Genomic DNA, 24,880 nt, shown 5'->3' on the forward strand with positions numbered 1-24,880 from the left:
GTTCATAAATATGCATGCAAATTGTAGTGATTAGACCAAATTTCAAAATGTGCTCAATAGGACAACAACATCTAAATGCCAGATTGTAAAATTGATCACTTGAATGCAAACAAATCCAGATTCACCAAGTTCAAGCATTTGAAATCACAAGCCATTCTGTTCTAAAAATTAAGAGATTTAACATTAATAAATGTAGGATTACTTTTATCACTCAGTTGTGTTGGATATTTTAGGACTCAAATGTTCAAATCCATCTGTCAATCAAGATTTAGAATATGACTTCCTATATGTATATATATATTAGAGACAGAAGAAATTTTAATAATAGCAAAGAAGCTTGGATTTCAAGAGAAACACCAAGTATCTTGAGAGTTCACAGTACAACAGTGCTTCAATATCTCTAGATAGCCACAGATAATTAAATGTCTTTGATCACTAGATTTGAGCCCTACTAGTGTTTGAAGATTGTGTTCCAAAAAAGCCTGGTAATAAGTGGTCACGTAAATGGTTCTGAGTTGCTAAAAAAAATATGAAAGAAGATAGAGAAAACAAAATTATATATAGGAGTATTTCAGAGAGAAATCTGCATTTTGGTGATAGAAAATGAAGGCATGGCAGAAGATATTTTCCTATTGAATTCAGATGAAACACTGCATTCTGATACTCTTTCACATTTCATTTGCTTTGAGAAGTGTGTCTTGTCTCTCTGTGAAGAAAAAGCACATACCAGTTTGGGCACTGGCATAACCTAAACCATATATATGCACATGCACACATTCTCACATGCTCAGCAATACATTAGAACCTCAATGAGGTTATTAAGTCAAGTGCTCAAATATCAGAAAACACTCACATTATATTTCCTAATGCAGCATCAGTTTAAGTCTCCATGTTCTTGCAGTACAACATAGTGTTAATTAAATGTTTACTTTCCCCCCACTCTATAAAACTGTAGTCTCATTCATTTTATTAACTAAACTTCTGGCCAAAGTGAGTCCTGGACTTGATCTCAGGCTCTGGAGGTCTTCTGTGTCCTATGTGTGCCTTATCCCAGTGTTTCCTACCTGCAGGAATCCCATAACCTCTCTCCTAGATCTACACAGAGTCCCTCCCATGTCCCACAGTCTCCTATTGCTGTTTTCCGGCCTGCTCATCTCCTGTCATTAAGAGGCTCCCATTATTTTTGCTGCCTGCAAGACTCCCAGCATAAGAAATGCCCTACACATATATTTCTGAGTTGGTGCAGTCCTCCTCTGATGTTCCACTTCCAACACCGTCTCCAGTCTCTGATCTTTGCACATCAAGTCTTCATCCTTTTGCCCAGCTCCGAGTTCCAATCTATTCCAATCAGTTTCCTAATCTAGTTTGCCTCCTCTACTTCCAGTGCATGAATACTCACAGTCCAGCACTTCTCCCTCCGCACTCCAATCATGTCCCTATTTAACAGAGTGGTACTCTAAGAGAGGAGGAATTGAGGAGAGCAGAACTGAAAAATGAATAAATACACATGTGATGAACTAGGTACCCTGAGTACTGTACTTGGTCAACTCTCACTAACAAGGCCACATGAACAGAAAAAGATATGTATCAAATAACAACTCTAATGTTCAAATCCATCCTCCAAAATATTTTGAGACTTCTCTATAGAACAGTTGAAATGTTTTTTACGCAGAGAAATACATCCATTTTCCTTCAATCTTATTTCCAGCCTGCAGTAGCCACTTTGGCCACTGGAATTAAAATAAATCATTAACACAAAACCAAAATATAACAAAGCATTCAAAATATTTTATATCCAAAATAATAGAATAAAAATACAGTAATAGAAGATAAATTATAGTCTGAACACACAGTAAGAAAGTTTTCAGCTCAAAGTTTGAAAAAACCTAAATAATTGAAAAGAAGATTTTTGTAATAATTCTTATACCAGATGACCTCAAATGTAGAAAGCATTACTACCAGATATTTCAACATTAATAAATTCTATCTAGACTTGAAAAATAACTGCAAGAGTTGAAATTTAAAAATTAGTTGATTGTGTCTAATGTTATCTGATAAAATTTTATCCTTGACATCTGACTTGTAACCTCAAATAAATATCAACCAAGACAGTAAATCAGTAGGATGAACAAAGGTGATTACTCAGGGTCATAATTCCTCAAAAATGTGTATTCATGAAATACTATACCAGGAAAATTTAGTGGTAATTCCACTTTGGCTGAATAATGGCTGACTTCATTATTCTCACAGATACTTGCTATGAGCTTATTAATTTTGAAGCCAATAACTTTAATGACTTCTCCTGTTGACAGGCAGCATTCATTTCCAAACATTTCATAGATGGAACCTGAAAAGAAACACAAAAGGAAAGAAAAGCATTATTTAGTCTTTTCTAACTTTGTCAAGTATTTCTACCTCTTTGAATGAAAGCAAAAAATACTTAAAATAAGTTACATGAAACAATATTTATCCTGTGATATCTAACCTATTTTTCAATTTTCTTTCTAAGTGTCATGAGGAAATCCATCCCATGACTTCAGTGATCTTCAGATCAGCTTTATGTGTACAGTGTTAGATAACTAAAAAAAACAAAGTGTGAAGAACCTACATTTCCAAATTGCAGAATGAGGTAGAATATAAGATTGCCTGGGTCATAAGGAGCTGCCTCATGAAATCAACAGGGAGTGGAGCTTGGGCAGAAAACGTACTTTTGTATGGCACAGGTCGTAGTATATCCTACAGGAAAGTGCAGACTAGAGTAGAAAACCAAAAAACACAGAACTTAGAAGGTGTCCAGTGACAGGCCAGGAGACATCAAAGCACAACCAGCCTTTGAGTTTTCTGTAGTAACAGAAAACCTGAAGAAAGTACAAGAAAATGTAAAACTGGCAAATTAACAGTGGTAATCCCCAGTGCATGCTGAAACGAGCCTACTGATTGACCTGTGAGCAAAAAATATTCTTTCTTGTCTGTGATGTTCAGAAGTTTGAGAACAGGGACAAGGCAATCCAACCAAGCATTTCAGAGCTTCCTCAGTAAAACCTGGAACTGCAGTTTATGCTGCTAAAAACAATCCTCTCTTCTCCATTCTAGATGTGGTCAATTTGTTTCAGAAGTGGGAGCAGAGGAAGAGGAATGAAACAGAACCAAAACAAAAGCCAAATTACACATATTTAAAGAATGCTTGGCAAACACACGGTATTCCCTTTGTAAAGAGAATTGAACTGAACACAGAACAGCAGAAACATTGACTTTAACGTCAGCTTACGTTCTTCTGATGCTGTGCAGTTCCTTCCAAGAACTTCCCAGACTCTGTTCTGAAGTGATGTGAAAGTACTGTTTCTGGAATCTCATCTCAGAATTAAATTTCCCTCATGATGAGAAAGCTTATTCTCATTTCCACTCCCAGCACATTGGTGATTGTATTCATTTGCTCTGCTATTAATGTTGTCCTGCTACTTAAAATACTTTTTTTTCTCATTTCCATTTCTCACTTCCCTAAAGCATTTTCAAGGTTAATTTTTCCCTTCCCTGGTCATATTTTGACAAGAATCTAGAAGAAACATATTTTCTTTGTCTTCACTGAGAAGACAGATTTTCTGACACACAATCTCTCTAATAGCTCTTTCTTGCATCTTTTTCAGTTTAAAGTATTTTCTGGTTTGGGTTTTTTTTTTTCTGATTTTTTTTTTTTTTAAATAAAACTTAGGTGACCAGAATGGTCTCAGGTAGTGAGAGATATTTAAAACCTAACCTCTAGTTGTGTAGTAGCAATCAGTAATTGAGATGGCCTATACTGAAATATTGCCCTTGCCTGAAGAACTCACTACCCCTAGCTCTCCTTGTAATTGGTGGGAAGGAAAAAAAATCCCCAAAACTTCTGCCTTTGGTTTGTTTTTTTTTCTCCTCAGGTGTCATATAAGAAATGCATTTTCCTGATGTTCACTCAAGATCGATTCCAGTCATGACCATAGCCTGGGCTAGTAAGAGTCTCTTACTGACTCTGGGATACATTTTTCAATTCTGCTGCAGCATTCGGTGACAAGTACTCAGTTACCACCTTGGCCTCACTGGAAGTCACTGGGATACCAACCTGAGCAAAAGTTGCTCTGGTTTTAGCCTAAACAAGACACTAGGTAGAGTGTCACAGAGCAATGAGTTTGTGTCAGGACAGGAGAATGAGTGAGAGTAACACTGAACAACTGGTTAAGTTTATTCTGTTGTGAAGACACATCCAGGCAAACTTGTCTGTTGCGTGTGCAATGCCCTCAAAACTGAGATGGACACCAGGAAACCCCCAGCTGCTCCCCTGAAGAAGACAGGTACTGATGTACATTTTCAGCCCTATGTAGACTAATCTAAGTTGAAAAAAAAATACTAAAAAGTCTTGTGGCAGATGCTTTTGACAGGCTGAATTTGACAACATTGCCTGGTTTTCCTTGCTGAGAATCCTACATAGGGTCAAGGGGACTGCCTTTCTGTTGCACACTAGGATGATTATCAGCACAGAGATAATCTGGATTATAGTGTCACGCAAATATCAACCACAGTCAAGTCAAAGAACATGCTGTTTATGTAACCTTTCAACCAATTTGATACCAAGCAGAAGACCAAGAGACCTGCTGCCCTTTAACTAAAAAAGAACAATCTGGTTTTCTTATTGTAAAGATGGTGCATAGTTGTTTGCTCTCACTTTAGTCCCTGAGCAATTCAATATTGGCTAACTCAGATTTCTCCACTGGATATTGCTACAGCTTCCATACTGACTGATGCTCTAATAAACACATGAGGAATTATTTTAGCTCTCTTTGCTTTAGCTGAGCTCCATAGGATATTTTATGACAGTCAGAAAAGTGTATGAGCAATATTTATTTCATGTTAGAGAGAGAGGGAGAGAAAGATTGAGCAGCCATGAAGAGGGTAATATTCCCTTTGTGCTAAACCCTCTCACTTCTCACAACAGACACCACAGAGATCACAAGCAGCCATATTATTAGATAGAAGGAATCCCAGAGGATTCAGTATGATGAGTTCTGCATTATAGAAACATGGAAAGATGAGCAAAGAATTCTGATATTCTCACCTCTGAATAAATATTTGTGAAAATCTACTCAAAATGGGAGATCATGTCTTATAGAGGATTTTTTTTCTTCAGTGCAGATTTAGATCCAGATTCTCCAGATTACCTCTGTTGAAAAGAGACCCCTAGAAACTATTTAACATCTGAGAGTAACTACACTGACTAACTATGGGATTTGGGCATATTTGCCTTCTTAAGTGATAGATAGTTTTTGCAAGCGTACCCCTGGATGCAGCCTGGTGCTGCCATGTACCCACAAGTGGGCAATGCTGCCCCATCTGAGCACAGGCAACAAGACATGCAAGTTCAATGGCCTTGCTAGCTGCACCTGATTTCCAAATAATGTGGTAGCTGAAGAAGAGTAAACAACCCTGAGGGGAAGAATGGAGCAGTTAAGAGGCTGAACCTCTCAAAAAAATTGATTAAAGAAGATCTAACTACTACTTCAGCCTATATCTGCAGCAGAGAGGTGCTACCAAGAAATAAAGAGGTAGTCAGAGGAGGGCCTTGTTTCTGATAGTGGCTGATTCTAAAGGACTTACTACTTTTATCAGGTTTTCTTTTCCTCAGGTACAATATCTTAACTAAAAATTGTATTACAGACAGTTTGAGAAGTCCCGTCCCCCATCATAAAATAAAAACTCTAAATGGCACTTGCAAAAAAATGAAAATACTGATCAGTTAGTGACGGTGCAAGGATGAAGATCCAATCTGTCAATATCCCTGAAAAGAGACTAGTTCTGCCAAACATTCAAAAATAGATAACTGGAGGACACAGAAATTAACCTTTGACAAAGCAGTCAAAATTTGCAAAACATGAGAAATGCAGATAACAAACTACACAGGGTAAACAGTGGCCTAGAACTGTAGAGATGGCAGAGAATCTAAAATGCTACAAGAAGATGGTAAAATACACAAGAAAAGAAAATCTGCACTCATAAAAGAGAGAAAGTACCTGAGGCAGACAAGCATATGGAGTTCAAGCTGGAGTCTACAAAAAGCACTACACAGAGCTGCAGGCTCTGTTTGAAACATCAAGGGCCAAGATAATGCATTCAGAAAAAAAGATGGATTATAAATGCCAGACTGCAAGCCACAAAAGTGTGTGCACAGAATAGACACACAGGGCTGTCACAGTACTTTAACTTTCAGGGTCTTTCATCAGAGCAAAACATAACATTGCTGTGGAAAATAAATGGATCATTCATCTAAAAGCATCAGTTTTAGGAAAAAGTGAGATAAAAATTAAAACTAAAAGAAAAGGTCATGCTTTTAATTAGAGTTTGTTGTTTTGTTTTTTTTTAAAAGAAAGGAAAAAGACAATCAAGATGTCTTACCATCAAAGAAATGAGTTACTAAACAAATATATAATCCACTGACAAAGATAATAGTTTGTAATAATACCAAAGAAAGTGAACTCCTTCCTGAATTAAAAAAAGAAAAGATGAATAAAGAAAAGGTGTATTTTCATCGCCATCAAGAAGGAAAGGTACTAAACAGTGAGGAAGTATTCGTTAAGTCTTTTAGAGGAGAGGAGAGGAGAGGAGAGGAGAGGAGAGGAGAGGAGAGGAGAGGAGAGGAGAGGAGAGGAGAGGAGAGGAGAGGAGAGGAGAGGAGAGGAGAGGAGAGGAGAGGAGAGCTTTTAGGGGACCAGAAGTATCAAGTGTCCAAAAAATCCCATGACTCATGGATATAGGATGGTTCCTTTCATCCCAGAAGCTGGATAAATTGCTCATACAACCACTGAGTAATGGAGGTATGTCACCACATTTTCCATCCAATTAAGGAAGTCAGAGATCAACCTTCAACAGCTTATCAGTAGTAAAACTTATATATATAAGTGAATGGACAGATAGATATGCATATATGTATGTACCTAGATGAGCACATTCATGAGTGACTTGTAGGACTTAAATTATCTCCTCAAGCAGATTCATTTGAAATAGACCAAGAGGTTGAAAGATTGTGAGGCTGAGAGATTGAGAGGAGGATCATTAACAGATTGAGACAGTGATTACAGAAGCCTCATATTTAATGACACAAGAAAAAAAAAATCATTAAAAAATGAATCTCTGCCAGCCATACAAGAACAGATTCATTTTTGGGGGTGCGATTGCACATACAGTATTGATTGTAATTACATATTTGCCTGCAACAGGATTGCCTTAGCCCTGATTTTAGTCCTTGCTTGGCGATTTGCCTGGAATAGTACAATGAAGAGTATATTCAAACAAGAAAAATGTTACCTATGTCATTTGGCATCTAGGCGTTTGCAGCAAATATTTGTGCTGATAAAAGGGAGGGAGGGAAACTGCAGGGTTTTCAAAAGGGACAATAAAAATCCTTTTTCTTTTGAAAGCTATGATAATTAATCTTAAAACATTGTGAAAATACCTGCTGTGCAACAACATGATCCTGAAAGGTTTTACTTCAGCTGTGTGATGTGGACCCATATACACAATATACTGAAAAATAGAATTAAAACGGACCTTTTAGTACATTTATTTGCTGTTGCACAACAGTAACTGTGTTTTTCCAACTCGAGGCACAAAGAAAGTGTAAGATGTTGAAAATGTAAATCAAGTAACCTTAAGGATCAAATCTTTTTGATTTGAGAAAGATGTATGCAACGTAATGAAAAAAAAGAATTAGCAGAACCCAGAAGAAAGCAGCTTATTTACAGTGATTAAACAATGCCCCTGAAAGCTGCAATTAAAGAGTTTGTTGCCTTTGAAACCATCTTTTCTGGATTGTTACTTTTTTCAATAAAAAACACATTTATATAGTTTCATAAGCTCATCTCTAGTTTGACAATCCACATTAGCATCTGCTGTGATCACATCAAAGCAACCATAACAATCAGTTCAGTATCTTTTTCCTCCATCTTTCCTAAAATGCTAAGCAGCCACACCACCATCTTCCTTAACGTGAGCCCTACATTTGATTTATTTCTCATTACAGGTACAAGAGGAGTCTTTTTGTATTAAACACAACAATATAAAATATAAATACAGTGAACACATGAGATGGGAAGTGTCATTCCTTATGTCGGGGCATATGACAGTAACACTGAGAAAAATGCTTTATAATATAAGATAGAACAGCAAACATCTCAGTAATATTTCCCTTTTTCTTCTCAGCAGCCTAGAGCCCCATTCAGGGACTGCTGTTGGAGGAAACACTTCACTGATTCTGAAAAGATATATGACCCAAAATCAGGTCCATGAGTAAACAGTAATAATATATCACTCCTATGCAAACCCCCTTTCTCTGCATACCCCTGGACAGTTTAACAAGGAGGGCTGGAAAGAGAGAATGTAAAGAAGACAAAAGGCTTCACCAACATGGCACAGAGAACCATTCAGCAGACCTGGAGCTGAAGCCCAGGTTGGCTGACTCCCAGTCTAACCCTCTGTCTGCTACAGGGGGTTGCTAAGGACTTCCAAATATCCCTCCTTTTGTGGTTTGTCTTGTTTTGTTTTGTTTAAAAAAAAAAAAAAAAAAAAAACAGAACAGCCAAACCCCCCCAAAAAAACAAAGATCAAACTCTTCTAACAAAACCAAATCACTTTACAGGCCAAACACTAGGCATTGAATCCCTAGTTCCATGAATTTGAATCCTTGAAGGAAAAAATTCTCCCTTTCATCTCTCAGTAGCACCCACTGAATTCATTGCAGCTGGCAGGCTGAGCAGTCTTTGAAAGAAGATCCAAGGAACCTGGCTGCTTTGCAGGGTGATGAAAGATCTCCCAAAATGTCCTGAAAGAGAACTTTGTCCTGATGTCCTTTTTCCAGTGCTCCTTTCCCTACTATTATGTTGTCATCAGTTGCCCATATGGGTGCTGTCTTCCCAAGATCAGAGGTGATTCTCTTTCAGGGGATGGTGAAATGGTTCTGCTTTCACATACAGGCACAATCTCCTGGTGCAGCCATTCATCCAGAATTACAATAGCCTGCTTTCCTCCATGACATAGCTCAGTTGAAATCACAGTTTTGTTAAAACTGTGCAGGCTGCAGGCTCCCAAAGTAATATGAAGGGCATAATGTATCTATAATTAGTGTCAATAAAAAAAAAAAGATATCATTCTTTATGGGCATTTTTTGGGAGTTAGCCAATTGTTCAGAGTGTATGCTCTTTGCAAGAAGAGACCTCTATTTTAAAGTTATGGGGAGGAGAATTTTGCTCTAGTAATTTTAATCATATTATACTCTGATTAAGCAGAAAAGCTACTGATTTCTGACAGTGGGAAGATAGGTGTCTTTTTTTTTTTTTCTTTTCAGTTAAATAACTCCTGAGCACTGAAAATGCTGAAGAGCATGTTGGATATTTCCCACTAAACTCAAATAAATTAACACCTTGTGGGGAGGATACAAGGAGGCTGAAAATTGTTTGCACAAAGGCAAGTAAAGATGGAAGCATGCCCCAGCTTCTCTCTCCAGTCCCAGGCTATAAGAGTGGCTGCAAATAGTACAAAGCATCTGTATGATGTTTATCTACCCCTTCCTTCCTACCTACAGAAGCATCGAGAGTGGTCTGGAGGCCCAGGGCTAGCAGTGGTCATGAAGGAGGTGCAAATTTGTGTAGAAGATCCTCTATCAAGTGACAGCAACTTACTGCATTGTAACATATTTCACTGTTCAGGTGACGGAACAGTGGCACAGGCTGCCCAGAGGGGTTGTGGAGTCTCCTTCCTTGGAGGTCTTCAAGACCTGCCTGGACATGTTCCTATGCAACCTGATCTAGGTCGACCTGCTTCTGCAGGGTGGTTGGACTAGATGATCTCTAAAGGTCCCTTCCAACTCCTACCATTCTATGATTCTATGATCTCTCTCTTATATGCCCTAAGCAACAAAAATCTGCAGGTTTGGTCAGTCTGAGACACAAATCCTCCAAGGAGTTCAGCTGCTGGATTGACATGGAGGTAAACGCCCTTCAAAAGGCGCTGTGCAAAGAGGGCATCTTATCTTGATAATACCTAATGAGGCTGCAGAGGGTCTGATTTTTGCCAACTCAAAACCATCAGAAAACAAAAGCTGTAAGATTTATCTCTTGCCATAGAAAGTCAAACTTTAAATGTCAAGTGCTTTAAGCCATTTCAATCATAATGGAATTTTTTTAAAAAAATTACTTCTGCAGTTTCTGATTTATTACAATTCTGATAGGTTTATAGCCTATTTCTTTTTTTAAACACTTTCTTCTGATTCTCATCTATCTGGAGGGCTTGTGCTCTGCATGTGGCAAGAGAGCTTTGTGCGTGCAGCACCCACTATAATGGAAAGAGTAAGTGAAACCACAGCTCCAAATGCAACATCTTTGACCTTTTGTTTGGGTTTACCCACACAATTCAGAAATACTGCAGTGGTGAAGAGAATGCCAAAAGCTGCTTTTGAACAGCATTAGTCACTGTTTTAGCTGTTCATGCTTTATTTAGTTTTTTTCATTTTTCATTGCAATATTAATCAGTTTGACTTAAGGTATGTTTACTCGAGTGTATGTTTAACAGAAAGTCTGTGCTTTGTGGTCTGGGTTAAGACTGTGTTGTGGGATCAGGCCAGAGTGTTGAAGGTGAAGCCCAGAACTGGAAACATGTTTAAACCTCTTTCCTGACATCACAGCATCCTGCCCCTTCACCAGAAACAGTGGACTAATGCCATGTGCCCTCATGCATAGATCACCAGGTACTGGAAGAAAACAAAAGCCTCACAAGAGCCTTGTAACTCAGAAATAGTGCATGATCACAGAATGGCAAGGGTTGAAAAGGACCTCAAGAGATCATCTAGTCCAATCCCCCTGCTAAAGATGTACCTCAATAAGGTCACACAGGAATGCATCTAAGTGGCTTTTTAAAAGCTCCAGAGAAGGAGACTCCACAACCTCCCTGGGCAGCCTATGTCAGGGCTCCTTCAACCTCACATAAAAGAAGTTTTTCCTCACATTCAAGTGGAATTTCTTGTGCTCCAACTTGTGCCTATTACCCCTTGTCCTATCACTGGACACTACAGAAAGAAGACTTGCCCCATCCTATTGACATTTGTCCTTTGGGTATTTCAAACATTAATAAGATCCTCCCTCAGTCTTCTCTTCTCTAGGCTAAACGGTCCCAGTTCCCACAGCCTTTGCTCATAAGAAATATGTTCCAATTCCCTGATCATCTTAGTGGCCCTATGCTGGACTCTCTCCAGAAGTTCTCTGTCTCTCTTGAGTTGAGGAGCCCAGAACTGGACACAAGATTCCAGATGAGGCCTCAACAGCACAGAGCACAGGGGAAGGAGAACCCTCCTTGACCTGCTGGCCACACTCTTCTTGATGCATTCCAGGATGCCATTGGCCTTCTTGACCATGAAGGCACATTGCTGGCGCATGTTTAGTTTGCTGTCCACCAGAACTCCCAGGTCTCTCTCTGCACAGCTTCTCTTCAGCAGTTCGACCCCCAGTCTGTACTGGTGCATGGGGTTGTTCTTCCCCAGGTGCAGGACTCTGCACTTGCTGTTGTTGAACCTCATGAGGTTCCTCTCTGCTCAACTCTCAAGCCGGTCGAGATCCCGCTGAATGGCAGCACAGCCTTCTGGGGAATCAGCCAGTCCTCCCAGTTTGGTGTCATCAGCCAACTTGCTGATGGTACACTCTGTCCCATCATCCAGGTCATTGATGAAGATGTTGAATAAGAATGACCCCAGAACTGATTCCTGTGAAACCCCACAGGCCACAGTTCTCCAACTTGACTCTGCCATTGATCACCACCCTCTGGGCTCTGTCATTCAGCCAGTTCCATCTCACCATCCAATCATCTGACCCACACTTTCTGAGCTAGGAGGATGTTAAGGGAAACAATGTTAATGGGAGACAGGTCATGGGTTTGTGTATCATAAGACCTTTATCCCAGGATCTTCCCTCCTCTGCAATTTGCTATAATTGAGCCCTTATCTTCCCAGAGCCCAAGTTTGTGAAAAATTGGTATTTTGGTATTTTTATAGGATGGTAGGTTCCTGTGTAGGGAAATGCAGACCTCCTCTTCGCATACTTGGAGGCCCAAGGGCCACAGTAGCTGGAGAGTCCTCTCCACTGTAGGAAACTAGCATGCTATGGGCAGCTCCTGCAATCCAATGCAGGGGTTACAGAACCATAGAATCATTATGGTTGGAAAAGATCTTTAAGATCATTGAGTCCAACCACTAACTGCACACTGCTATGTCCATCGCTAAACTAAACCATATCCCTCAGCATCTCATCTATATGTCTTTTGAATATGTCTAGGAATGGTAACTTCACCACCTCTATGGGCAGCCCGTTCCAATGCTTAGTAATCCTCTTTGTGAAAAAGTTCTTCCTAATGTCTAATCTAAACCTCACCTGGCACAACTCGAGGCCATTTCTTCATGTCCTATCATTCATTACTATAGAGAAGAGATCAAACCCCAAGTCACTACAACTCCCCTTCGGGTAGCTGTAGAGAGTGAAATATATCTCCTCTCAGCCTCTTCTTCCCCAGACTAAACATCCCCAGCTCCCTCAGCTGCTCCTCACAAGACTCATTCTCCAGACCCTTCACCAGTTTTGTTGCCTGTCTCTGGACATGCTCCATCACCTTGATGTCTTTCTTGTAGTGAGGAGCCCAAAACTGAACACAGCACTCAAGGCGCAGACTCACCAGTGCTGAGTACAAGGGGAAAATCACTTCCTTGGTCCTGCTGGTCACACTATTTCTGATACAAGCCAGGATGTCATTGGCCTTGTTGGCCACCTGGGCACACTGCTGGCTCATATTCAGCCACTGTTGATTAACACCCTCAGGTCTTTTTCTACCAGACAGCTTTCCAGACACTTTGCTCCAGGCTTGTAGCCTTGCCTGGGATTGTTGTGGCCCAAGTGAATTTGTTGAATTTCATACAATTGGCCTCTGCCCATCAATCCAGCCTGACCAGGTCCTTCTGAAGAGCTTTCCTGCCCTCAAGCAGATCTCTGCTCCCATCCAGTTTGGAGAGATCAGCAAATTTACTGAGGGTGCAGTTAATCTCCTTGTTGAGGTCTTTGGTAAAGATGTTAAACAAAACAAGCCCCAACACTGAACCCTGGGGAACATCAATGGCGACCTGCCCCAACTGGATTTATCTGCATTTACTATGACTCTCTGGGCCCAGCTATGCAGCCAGTTTTGCACCCATCTCAGGGTAGGCCCATCCAAGCCTTGAGCAGCTAGCATTGACCCCTGTGTCAAGACAAGCCAGTCAGTTTGGGTATTCTGCCCACTTCCTATGCTATCCTGGCCTGAGAGGCCTGAAACTGAAAGACAATGCTCACAAGAAGATCCTGAAAACAGTTTTGTCCTCAGCACCAGTTACCCAGGGTCAGATTTTCTCACTGTATTTGGATGAGTCATCCCACTGAGGGCAGCAGTATGAACAAAATGAACAATATTTGACCCATAAAAGTCAGTTTTTGTTCTCATATTGCATTCACTGAAGGGCATTTACCTTCTTGATCAGAATAAAACATGTTTTTGAAGTGACTTGGACAAGTACAAGAGAGTTTCAGTGGTACATATTAATAGAGAAAATTTACCAACATGTTCCAAGTACTGATCACAAAAGAGAATCCAAACTCTCTGTTATTCCATCTGTATCTAGGGCTCTCTCTCCTAACTGCTCAATCAAGTGGAAGGGAAATAGCTGTGTTCAGGGGAAAAAAAAAACCTTCAATTTTTACATATGGGTTTGGCTTCTATTTCTGAAAAAAATGAGACAAATTAGCAAGTGCAAACACTATACCACAAATTTCACCAATTTCATGTGCAATTCTCCCTTTGGCATGTACTCAACTGAGAGTCCACCCAGTAAATACAGAAGTCATTTTTATTGATCTTCCACCTCTAAGAAACACAACTCTAATTATCTTCATCAAATCTGTTCAAAGCTGTACATGCTTTAGCCTCTGTTTAGATTGTCTTTTTTCTTTTTATAAGAAAAAGTGCCTTATTAATGCTGAAGAGGCAGCTTGCTTGTTTTGTTCATACATATTACAGACCACATATACTCACCAGCTTTTCACACTGTTAAGAGAGCAGAATTTATTCTTTCAGGGTTGGCTTAAAACCAGTAAAAGCTCATTTCATTCTACACAATCGTTTTCTAACTATTAATGTTGAGAGCAATTTCTTCTCTAAATGAGGACTTGGGACAACTGAGACTTAATACAGAAGGACTCTTCTTCTATATAGTTTGCCTAATTGCAGTTATGAGGTTAATAGCACTTTTTGTAAATAGTTCCAGTGCTCTGCTGCTGGCCAGCCAAACCCATTGCTCTCCTGAAAAGCTCATAGAAGAACATACTAAAAAGATGCTGTTTCTCAGTAACAGATGCAGAAAGGGTGAAAGTGAAACTGCAGAGAGAGTGAGCAGACATGTATACGCAGCCAGCAAAGAGGAGCCAAGAAGAACCGTGAGCCTAAGCGTGTTCATGTTCTTCATGGTTCACCAAAGAGAGTTTTGAAATGAACTATTCATGTTCACTACAGAAGAAGCAGATCCAAAAGGATTTTTCTTTTGGCACTGCCTTTCAGGCAGCTGTCAGAGAGCACTGAATGTCTGCCCAGAGTAGGGATCTCCACCTGGCAATACTGAGCATCTAGAAGTCACTTTGATCTGGAAGGGTGTTAACCAGGGGTGCATGTGTGACCCCACTGTTGTCTCTTCCCATCATCTTCTCCCTGTGTGGAGAGACCTGGCACTTTTCAGAGCCCTGGAAGAAGGAGCAGAGTGGAGCACCACATTCAAAATGTCTGCTTCACTGCACTCGGAACCTGCAGAGGTGGAGGCTGTTAGCCTACAGATTCCTTCTCAGCAGAGAAAGAGTACACAGTATAAGCTTTTCTGATGAGTTTCCCAGGTCTGTCATAAAAAGGAGGTGTCCTGGCCCTGCAAATACACAAGTGTTGCTCTTGAAAAGCAGAAATGCAGAGAGGAGCTACCAGCTCTCCTGGTACTGTGGCAATTCCTAGTCCTTGGGGTCTGAATCTCATTACTGATGTGTGCATCTAACTTTAGGGGAATAAAAAAACCAAAAAGGCAATGTGGGATTTCGTCAGCCAGGAGTACAAACTGCTGACAACAGCCACTGTTCGGTTTCTCCTGCTTCTGCTTTTGCTATTGCTACAGCTGCAGCAGGGCACGGAAGTCCACCAGGTGAGAAAAATATGCTGTATGAAACAGATATAACAATAAGATACCTAGGTCTCGAAAGGTAAATATTTCTTAAGAACATACTTATCTGAACCCTAAGTAGTCTCTGATTTGTTACTTTAATCTGCTAATGTTTTGAACCTAGAGTGCTGCCTTTTGTGGATGTTGTGGGACAGCATTCAGAGATAATTGGAGCCTTGGCTTCCAGTTATGTGGCCATTATGCAACTTGATCTAGATTGACCTGCTTCTGCAGGGGGATTGGACTAGATGATCCCTAAAGATCTCTTCTAATCTTGCCATTCTACGATTCTATGATTCTGTGATTTCTATTTAGGTGGAACAAAAATGGAAAGGCTGAGAGTAGGGAACATGCCTAGTGGCAAGAAACACCAGTAGAATGGATGCTTTGAGTAGTTCTACATTTTTCACAATTAAAGTCTGACACTTTTTACTGTCCTGCCACAGTTAAATTAAGATTGCAGAATATTAAATTCAATTACCCATAAAATAATTATATCAGTATTAAAACAGGCATAATTTTTGCAACATATGGATGAAAGCCCATACTTGCATGTTATCTGTAAAAATCAGTGATCATACAGTACTTAGCTCACTAAGCATCAATATTTACTGAAATGTTCAGAGAAAAATATTCAATCAATCAAACTCGTTTCCAATGAAGTTTCAGCAGTTTAATTTTTTAATAACATATTTTAATGAGCTATTAAATTGTCATGTACTTCAGCCTGTACTGTAGTTCCTCTCTAATCAGTGCTGATTACCAAGATATTTGGATCTGGAAAACTTACTCTCACTTTATTATCAGCCTTCTTATTCCCATCAGAGATTCAACAGCCCAATTTCTGTAGCAATGATATTATGACTGCAGAGCCCAAAACAACTGCCCTAAGGATCATCTCTGGAATTTGCAGAACCCCTCTCTCCTTTCATCTGTGTTTCTGTTTTCAAAACAGGGATAATAATAATTTCCCTAATTCTATATGGTCCTTTGAGTGTGATGAATGAAAAGCACTTTAGAAGAAATCAGGGCTATTACTAAAAGTCCATGTTTCTGACTCTGCACAGTGTTGGACAGTCGTAGGTGGTGACTGCAGGCTGGGATCTGACTATGCAACCACACACTGCTGGAGGGAAAGGGGAGTGGAAACATGGGAGTATGAACAAGCACCTTGGTTATCCTGCCTGAGGCAAATTGGATAAGATTTCCACCAACCCCAAAGTCCAGGTGTAGCATGAGAAACACCGATATTGTGCCAGGGAAACCTGTTTCTGCTTCAAACCAGGAACAGAGAGGTGAACAAGAAAACAGCAAAAGTTCAACTGCCTATAGCTTCTCTACCTGAAACTATTCTGGATGGAAACAGCATCTATTAAGTCCTGACAATTTGCAGTTTGGGGAGCTACAGTCACATAAATCACAATTCCATTAGTAGCAGCAAGAACATATTTATTTTATAGGTCAGTAGAGAGACTATTGGTGGAACAGGTGCACACAGCATATGTTTTCAACTTAGTCTCCACCAGGATCTGCAATAGGCAGGCTTCTGTCTAAAAAGAGAGACCTAGGCTGCGTTTGATGCTACATGAATATGAAGGCAAAATGGGATCTTTCAGAGCTTTTACCTTGCCCAAGGGCAAGCAAATCCCTACTCTTCTCTTGGAGCTTGGCTTTGCAGCTTCTGATTAAATACCTTACTACACGGAAAAAAATTACATCCATCCTTACACAGACATATAGCATTGTGCCCTCTATGTTTCCAGAGGTACTGAAACTCTGTCAAGAGCTGTGAGGCTAGTTTGCAAGTCTCATATTTATTTATATAATCATCTACACCTAAGTGCAGTGTGTGCAAAATGTTGCTTCCAAATAGAGTAAATGAAGATTTTCATCCCCACAGCAGAGAGTGCAGCACAGAAGAACAGTGAATGAATTAAACTCCATCATCTCCTTAGCACCTAGGTAACTACAGCCTTCATTGGTTGCTGCTGCAGCTTTAATGTGACAGCTCTAAAGGATTTAGCAGATCATTATTTATTCCAGTAGCCATTCTATGTACCTGGTTCAGCTGTCATTGAGAAACCTTGTACTTTTCTTCTGGGGTTGTGGAGAAGGGAATATACACATAATATACATAAGTAGAAATCCTCACTATTTTAAGTTCTTACATGAGAAAATTATTCAACCTTTGTGACTACCAGTTTCAAACAATCCCAAGTGATACTTTAAAAATAAATATTTCTATCTGCATGTTGTGATGAGAGTGGTTAGATTCCTATGAAGTTCAACTCTATAAATCCATTAATCCAAGGACTCAGCTGACCAGACCTACTTCATACCTGACTGGGAGCCGCTACCAGTGCAGCTCTGATTTCATCCTTGCAAGTACAACAATAAACCTGTGTTCCTCATCAATGGACCTGCCATTACCTGCAACATGATTGCTGGTGTACCATATGTGGTAAGAGAAATGAAAAGGGCAGGGAGATCTGCCCGAGAAAGGACTAAATTCCTAATGGAAATTCAAAGTGCACAAAGGTCCACTCTCCTGTTTAGCAATATAACATGAGTTACTTCAGGCTCTCGATTAAGCACTACTTTCACTTCAGAAAATGCAATATAAATCACAATGCAATCACAGAACAGCATGTTCACCCCTGCTGCCAGGTATGAAGGGGAGTAAAATGTTCAGGAAAGATTTGACAAGGACAGAGATTACAGGGAGGGAAGAAAGAAGGGAGAGAGAGAAAGGGAGAGCCTGGCTCAAGAAGATCTTTTGTAGCCCTAGACCCTGCAAACCTCTCAGGAACAGAGTTCCTCGAGTGTCTCAAGCTTCCTCTGAAGGAAGGAAGGAAAGAAGGAGAGGAACCAACACAAGCCTGATAGTGGACATTGGGATTTCTAGGTACTTGCAAATAGTCTGGAGACATGCTGACTGTGAAAGGCAAGAGCCAAGTAGCACATCTGTATCAGCCTTGCTCATTTTGTGAGCAAGAAACACCTGCATGTATGCTACTGCTGTGTCTAGCTTGCTGGTAGAAACACCAATGAGTGCAGTTGAGAGGAAGCCACCAGGAGCAGAGGACAGGAAGAGGTAGGGCTGCTGAAGACTGAAGCAGCATCAGAGCAGCACACAGGCTCATGTTTTTCATGCAAACATTCCTGGGTCACTAGAGCACATACCACTCCTTCCCAAGGCTGTGCAGCCTCTTTTGTTATAGACAGCCATCAGCTAACAGCCTTTTTCTCTCACGTGCGAGGACATCTGTGGGCCAAGTCTCCACTTCTTTTTTTCTCCTCGTATGGAAGGGTTTACACAGTAAATAGACACGTAAGCTAAAATATCCTGGCTCTAAAGACATTCTGGTGTGACTCTTACCATTCACTAGCAGCAGGACGCAGACTGTAGGAACTCAGAAACCTGCTGACAGTTGGGCTATCATTTTATCATAATATTTGCATATACATATATATCTGACAGTACTTTGTGTAAATGTACATGCATACACATGTACATGCACATACAACTTTTATTTATATTATCTCTTCTTCCTAGCTGTGTGGAAAGAGACAAATATGGTGTCTACTCCAATTTAAGAAAGAGATTTTCCAGTTTTTAGTTTAAATTCTACTCTTCACGACTTAGGTAGTAGCCTCTTATCTAGAACTTACTTCAAGTTCCTGGGCCAGTTTAAAATGTGAAACTTGAACAGGTCACTTAAAGGTTGGAAAAAAACACATTTTCAAAAGTTTCTGGTAATTTCTGACCCAGATTGTTTCCCAGAATGTTTTTCTGTGTTTCATGTGTCTTACATAGTTTCCAGAGCAGCCAGGATGGGCAACCAGGAGAACATGGACAGTATACCACCATCACAGCTTAAGTGTGCCCTTTCCTGTTTTCACTCAAGAGACTGTTCCCATGGAGGGAAGAATCACCAGCTCTGATAACAGCTGCTAATTGGAACTCAGGTTTTCCGTGGCCACAACTAATGGTGACCACCTCCTCTCTCCTCCTGTGGAGAGCATGAAGCAGCATGGAGATTATTAGATTAACATAAAGACAGATATTGTGGATCTCGAAGCAGGTATTTAGCTGAAGCTGAGGCAGGCTTCAGCTCATTTGATGAAGCCCTCTCTGTTTTATATAGTGTGACTTCAAACTTTTCCTTACAGTGGCAGGGAAGTACTTTTATTTTCCTAGACTGACACATGAGCTTGACATGGTGTTTTCACTGTCATTAAGCAAAGTCCATACCCCGACCAAGTATAGAAGTTTTCCCTCCAGTGTAAGCCTCTTTACCATACTTCCACTGCATTTTGTGTGCAAGTAGAGCCCAGTACTAAAAACATAAAGCAAGTAAAGCCAGTAAAATATTGCCCCTGTGATGTTCCTGTCTGTCTCATACCCATCCATTTGTGCTGTTACAACACCCAAAATATCCCCAAATGCAGTGCAGAACTACAGGAAAACCTTATGGTCCCCCTCATGATCACTTTCCAGAGCAGATGGTTATTTCTGAGACAGAGAGCATCTCTATATCTTAGCCCAGACAGCAGATCTAGCTTTAATAGATTAACCTCTGTGAAGTGATTTGCATATACTGGGTTGATGTCTCTGTGTGACTGCAAAGCAATTTCATGACTCATTCCAGTAGTCTTTTCAGGATACAATGTGGACTGACTATAGCTCCTTCCTCACTGCGTCCTTCATCCCCGTGAGAAGACCAGACCAAAGATATTTCCAAAGCCATTGATCATTACACTGGTTTTTCAAAGGGAAAATTGCAACTAATTAGAGGACAATTCTGTCCGTGTCCTCCCTCTGCCTCCCACACACCCCAGTCCCAACTGGGACCTGATGTCAAAGACGAACTTGCAAAGCCCTGCCAGAAAGTGCCCGATGCTCACCTTGGAAATAAATGCCCGACTGGATTTGGAGGACCCTGGGAAGGGCTCTGTGGTCCAGAGAATGAATGAACTTCTCCAGGGTAGATGCCATAATCTGCAGCAAGACAGCATGTGGGTTTGGCACGAGAGACCAGTGGAAAGTTTTTGAGGTTGCAACTCTTGCAGGCTAATGCATGATGTGCCTGGGACAGCCGTGGGGCTTGGCAGCAGAGGGGAGGAGCAGCAGGGGAGTTACCTTAGCTTCCTCCCACAGCTGCAGCTGGAGTGGGGTGAGGCAGGGAAATGCTGAGACAGTGACTCTACCATAAGGCTGGGGTACCCATACCCACTGAGGATATGGCCAGGCATGAAGAGGGGCAAGGGTACTACAGGTAACAGGCTTCACAGCTGGCAGGGGCATCTGTCACAAAACTCTATCTTGTCAGTGATCACTACTGACACTGTGAAAAGAAGAAAACAAATACCACCTAAAGTGCGAAAAAGCATCGTGTGGTGGGTTTTGGTTGTTTTCATTTTCATTTTGTTTTTTTTTTTTTCTTGGAGAATGGTAAAATAGTTCGGTGTTTGTTCTCTTCAAAACCACAAACAGTCTTTGAAGAAGAGAAACGAAGCTGGTTTTGTTCTGATGCTTTTTGGTGTCTTAAATATTGTATCTGAATTTAAGACACACAAGTAGAATATAAATGACTTCATCATGTAAATGGACATGAAACTACAATGTTTGTATGCAAAATGGCCAAGATTTTTTAATGTCATCTGTGCCTTGTGGGAATTTGAATTTGAGATTCTGCAACTGGGAATGAATTTTAAGAGGCTACTGCCCAGCACCAAGTGAAAATCAGACTGCATTGAGGGCAAACCTCCAGCACTGGTCCCAGCTCTCCTCTCCTGAGCCTCATCATGGCTGTTGTTGCAGAAGCACCCTTCCGAAGACCAAGACCACATAGCAAATAAGCAGCACTCAGATCACCAGAAAAACTGAGGTGACTATGACTTCATATTCCCTTATACTTCTTTCCTGTCTCCCTGAAGTGTCAAGGAAAGCAGGGAGCATGACTTTGTGACAAAACAGTGAGTGAAATAACAAAATGTTTCTTTTCAAAAAGCTTAGTAGTTGCATTTCATCTATGTGTAATAATTTACAGGAGACAATATCACTCATGTATTGTAAACCTCACATATTAAAAACCAAAAGGCTTATAGTGGGTGCCCAGGCATTTGAGGTGCCACATTACCTATGAGGTTTGAAGAATTTGCTAACTTGGTGTTAACAAACATTGCTCCAGAGAATGTGAAATAGGTTTTATAAATGGGGAGCCTGCAGGTGCCGAGCTCATTATTGTCAGTTGTAAATGTTGCAGGTGCTACAGGCATGATGATTAAGAGGACTTTGGGCCTAAGAGTGACAGGTATGAGTAAAAGCCAAACTAGAGAACATGCACAGCCAACTACTAGTCAACTATTTTAACATAAAAGATCCCTCATTCTCCTGTCCCAATAACATACACTTGAAATTAAGCAAACATAATTGACCTGGGAGAGAGCTGGGGAAATCACACACATTCAGTGGTAATCAAAAGACCCATATTGTAAAAAGCTGGCTCTTACAGGGCACAAAGCACTGAAATGTGTGCATGGTTTCAGCTATTTCAGTGGGACATCTTTATGTCTTTAAAAATTATGTGTGCAACTCTAGTAAATCAAAACCAATTTTCTTGATGTACCAGCTCCCAAGGTTGTCAAGTATTGTGTCAATGCCAACAGCTGGTCTTTACCTGTCCACACTGTTTTGTCCTATGGATAAAGAGCCCCTAAGGGCTATTCTACTGTTCCTGAATTCACTTCTATTTGGCTCTTTTGCCAGGAACACTACCACAAAAAACATTTAACATGGACTGCAAATGCACATTAAAATTAATAACTGGTTTCAAAATCACTTGAATATAATAAAGAAAATGTACAAACAGGCATGGATTTCATACAAGAAAAATTAGGAAAAAAAATGCTTTATGTTGCTGAATCTAGCAGCCCAACGGCATGGAGGAGGCAGCTGCAGTTCTGTGCTCCCAGGGCCAACCAGCAGCATGTGTTCCCAAGAGGCATGGACATATGCAGCACCTATACACATCATAGAATTATAGAATCGTTATGGTTGGTAAAGACCATTAAGATCATCAAGTCCAACCACTAACCTCACACTGTCAAGCCCATCACTAAATATCAATACACTGCCAGCCACACATCTCAACCTAGACAGAAACTACAGTACTCACACAGACAACCAATGAGCTTGTTGCCCTCTCTGGCTGAGCTGGATGAAGGTCTGCTAGTAGAAAATAAATACATATGTGTATATATGTATAGTGGGGCTTCAGTAACTGGCCTCTGATACTGATGGTACTGGAACATGTGAGCAGCTCTGAAGGCTCAGAGCTCCATACTAGTGGCTGGTACAGAGCTCTCTAAAACACATGAGCACACACTCACTCACAGACACCCTCACTCCCCATCCTTTGGCTCCCAAAGCACTTGTGCTAGCTCTCAGATAGCCCTGTGACCCACGGCCCTGCTCCAGCTGCGGGCACTTAGATCCCTCTATGCACACATGTGCATACATGTACACATGCACAGAAAAATAGTTAAAAATGGAGTTGAAAGAGAACTCAGGATGGGCTGCACTGATGCTACACAGGGCATGGCCAGAGAAGCCACCCTGATTCCTCCCTTTCCCCACCTTTGGTTCCCCTCTTAAACGTGCCATTGAACTTGGCTACTGCCCTGAATGCCACAGTAAGTCTGACACCTTGAAGTATAGCTCCTCTCTGTCTGTCAGGGTCTCCGCTATGCCCCTGTGCTTCCTCAGTGGGGAGACCAGCCGTTAGCGGGCTGATGTCTCTCCTGTAATATGCCTGGAAATACCCTAGGCAAGGTACTGCTGGGCTTCCCCTACCTAATATTATTCCTCTGTGTGTGCAGAGACCAACCTTTTATCACACAATCTAACAAAACCAACGTTCTTAGGTGCAATGAAGGAACTATATATGCATTTATCTGAAATGGCAATCAAAATCAGGAATGCTACCCAATGCTCACACATTATCAGAGTCCCCATCTCTGCTAGCACCTAGACTGGTAAATGAGAACCACTGAGTTGTTATCTCAAATGCCGTGCAGAAGCTTTTTCCTGTTTGATATGCAATGACAAGTGCAGAGAAAAATAATATGCCACCTCCAAAGCACCCTTGATCACAGATTGGAAGATGATCACATCATCATCATGGACTGCTGGTATTAAGAGACCATTTTGGGAGGTTATCCTATTGGAGATTAAATCCTCAAGAGGATCTTGACTTGGAAAAATTCCTTTTGTTTGAACCAAGTTTCAATATCAAAGATTAAGACAAGCTGCTCAAAAATGCATATTTATACTGTACTGAGAGAAGGCAATATCTGAGCTCATTACTCCCATACTGAAAGAACAGAAACCACAAACCTCTCCTTATCACTCCTTCGCTTTGGAGTTATTGCATTCTTCACAAATAGCTTATTGAGACCTCAATGTTACCCAGTGCTGCAAGAGTCTGTAGGTGGCTCTTGGTTTGGCTGCTCCATCTCCTGACGACAGCAATGGGGTGAAAGTCAAGCCTGGTACAGAAACCCAGAAGAGCCAAACTGTCTATGAGTCTTCATTCCATCACCATGTTGGCAGCTCCAGAAAATGCACACAAACAAGGATACACCTCTCCCCATGGGGAAAAGCCCCTGCTCGTTCTCCTGGGGACATGGCGAGGAAGCATCTAGAGGGGAACATGCCTGAAAAGTACTGCTTAACTAATTCAAAAGAATGCACAAATGGGAAAAACACAGCATTTTGAAAAATATTGTCAAGAATACTTTTTCTATTATGCTGATGCATACTCATTTGTTTAACTTATTGGTTTTCAAGAAGCCAATAGAGTATTTCAAGTTTCCAAACAAGATTGGTTCCGAGATTGTGAATGTTTCTGATATTTTTTTAAGCTCAGACTATTCTCCAGATAAATGCAGCCATTAGTTGAGTTGGTTGAAGGGAATCTTTAGAACGATCCAGCAAATATGAAACCAGGCATTATATCTATAAGGAGATATGCTCCATTTATTGAGCTTATAAATCCAAGGGCAATGTATTTTTTTTATATTTGAGATGTTAAAACTATAGTAACAAAGAGAAAGATGTTTTAGGGAAACTAGGAAGAGCCACACCCTGGGAAGAAGATGTGAGTGAGATTTACATTAAAGGGTTATGTTGTCTTTTGAATCAAACTCAAGATACTGCGAGAAATTCAATACATTTACATTTTTTTTCCAGTGTAAGGTGGAAACTCCACCTGTCATTAAAGTCAGACTAAACTGTAGGGAATCTTCCCTGACACAGGTGCATCGAACTGTGAAATAATGTCCCAAGGGAACATGTGAACACCTGGGATGTTTGGGCTTGGAATAAAAATAGGACTGTAGGACATCATCAAGAACAATTCTGATAAAGAATGGGAGATAGGCCATCTATTCCTATAGCCATTCAGCTGTAGCATCACTCTTCATTTATTGAAATCTACTGTCTCAATAGCTAAATCAGATGAACAGTGTTATACTGAAACAACTCCAGAGATAAACTCATCTTGAAAAGAAGCTGCAGAGACTTTGGGAACTGGGATC

At 40.7% G+C, this 24,880-nt stretch overlaps 1 protein-coding gene across 1 annotated transcript in view; it reads right to left on the bottom strand.

Annotated features, from left to right (window-relative positions):
* THEMIS (thymocyte selection associated) overlaps positions 1-20,276 on the bottom strand; it is an 87,300-nt gene extending 67,024 nt beyond the window's left edge. Inside the window, exons 1-2 of the mRNA XM_061989864.1 lie at positions 20,186-20,276; positions 2,189-2,347 (exon numbers count right to left, since the gene is read on the bottom strand). Of these exons, the coding sequence (XP_061845848.1) occupies positions 2,189-2,347; positions 20,186-20,276 (250 nt within the window). The remainder of the gene's footprint in view (positions 1-2,188; positions 2,348-20,185) is intronic.
* Between the last annotated feature and the right edge of the window lie 4,604 nt (positions 20,277-24,880).

Source organism: Colius striatus, chromosome 2 (assembly GCF_028858725.1).
Source record: "Colius striatus isolate bColStr4 chromosome 2, bColStr4.1.hap1, whole genome shotgun sequence".
In the NCBI taxonomy this organism is placed as follows: Eukaryota; Metazoa; Chordata; class Aves; order Coliiformes; family Coliidae; genus Colius; species Colius striatus.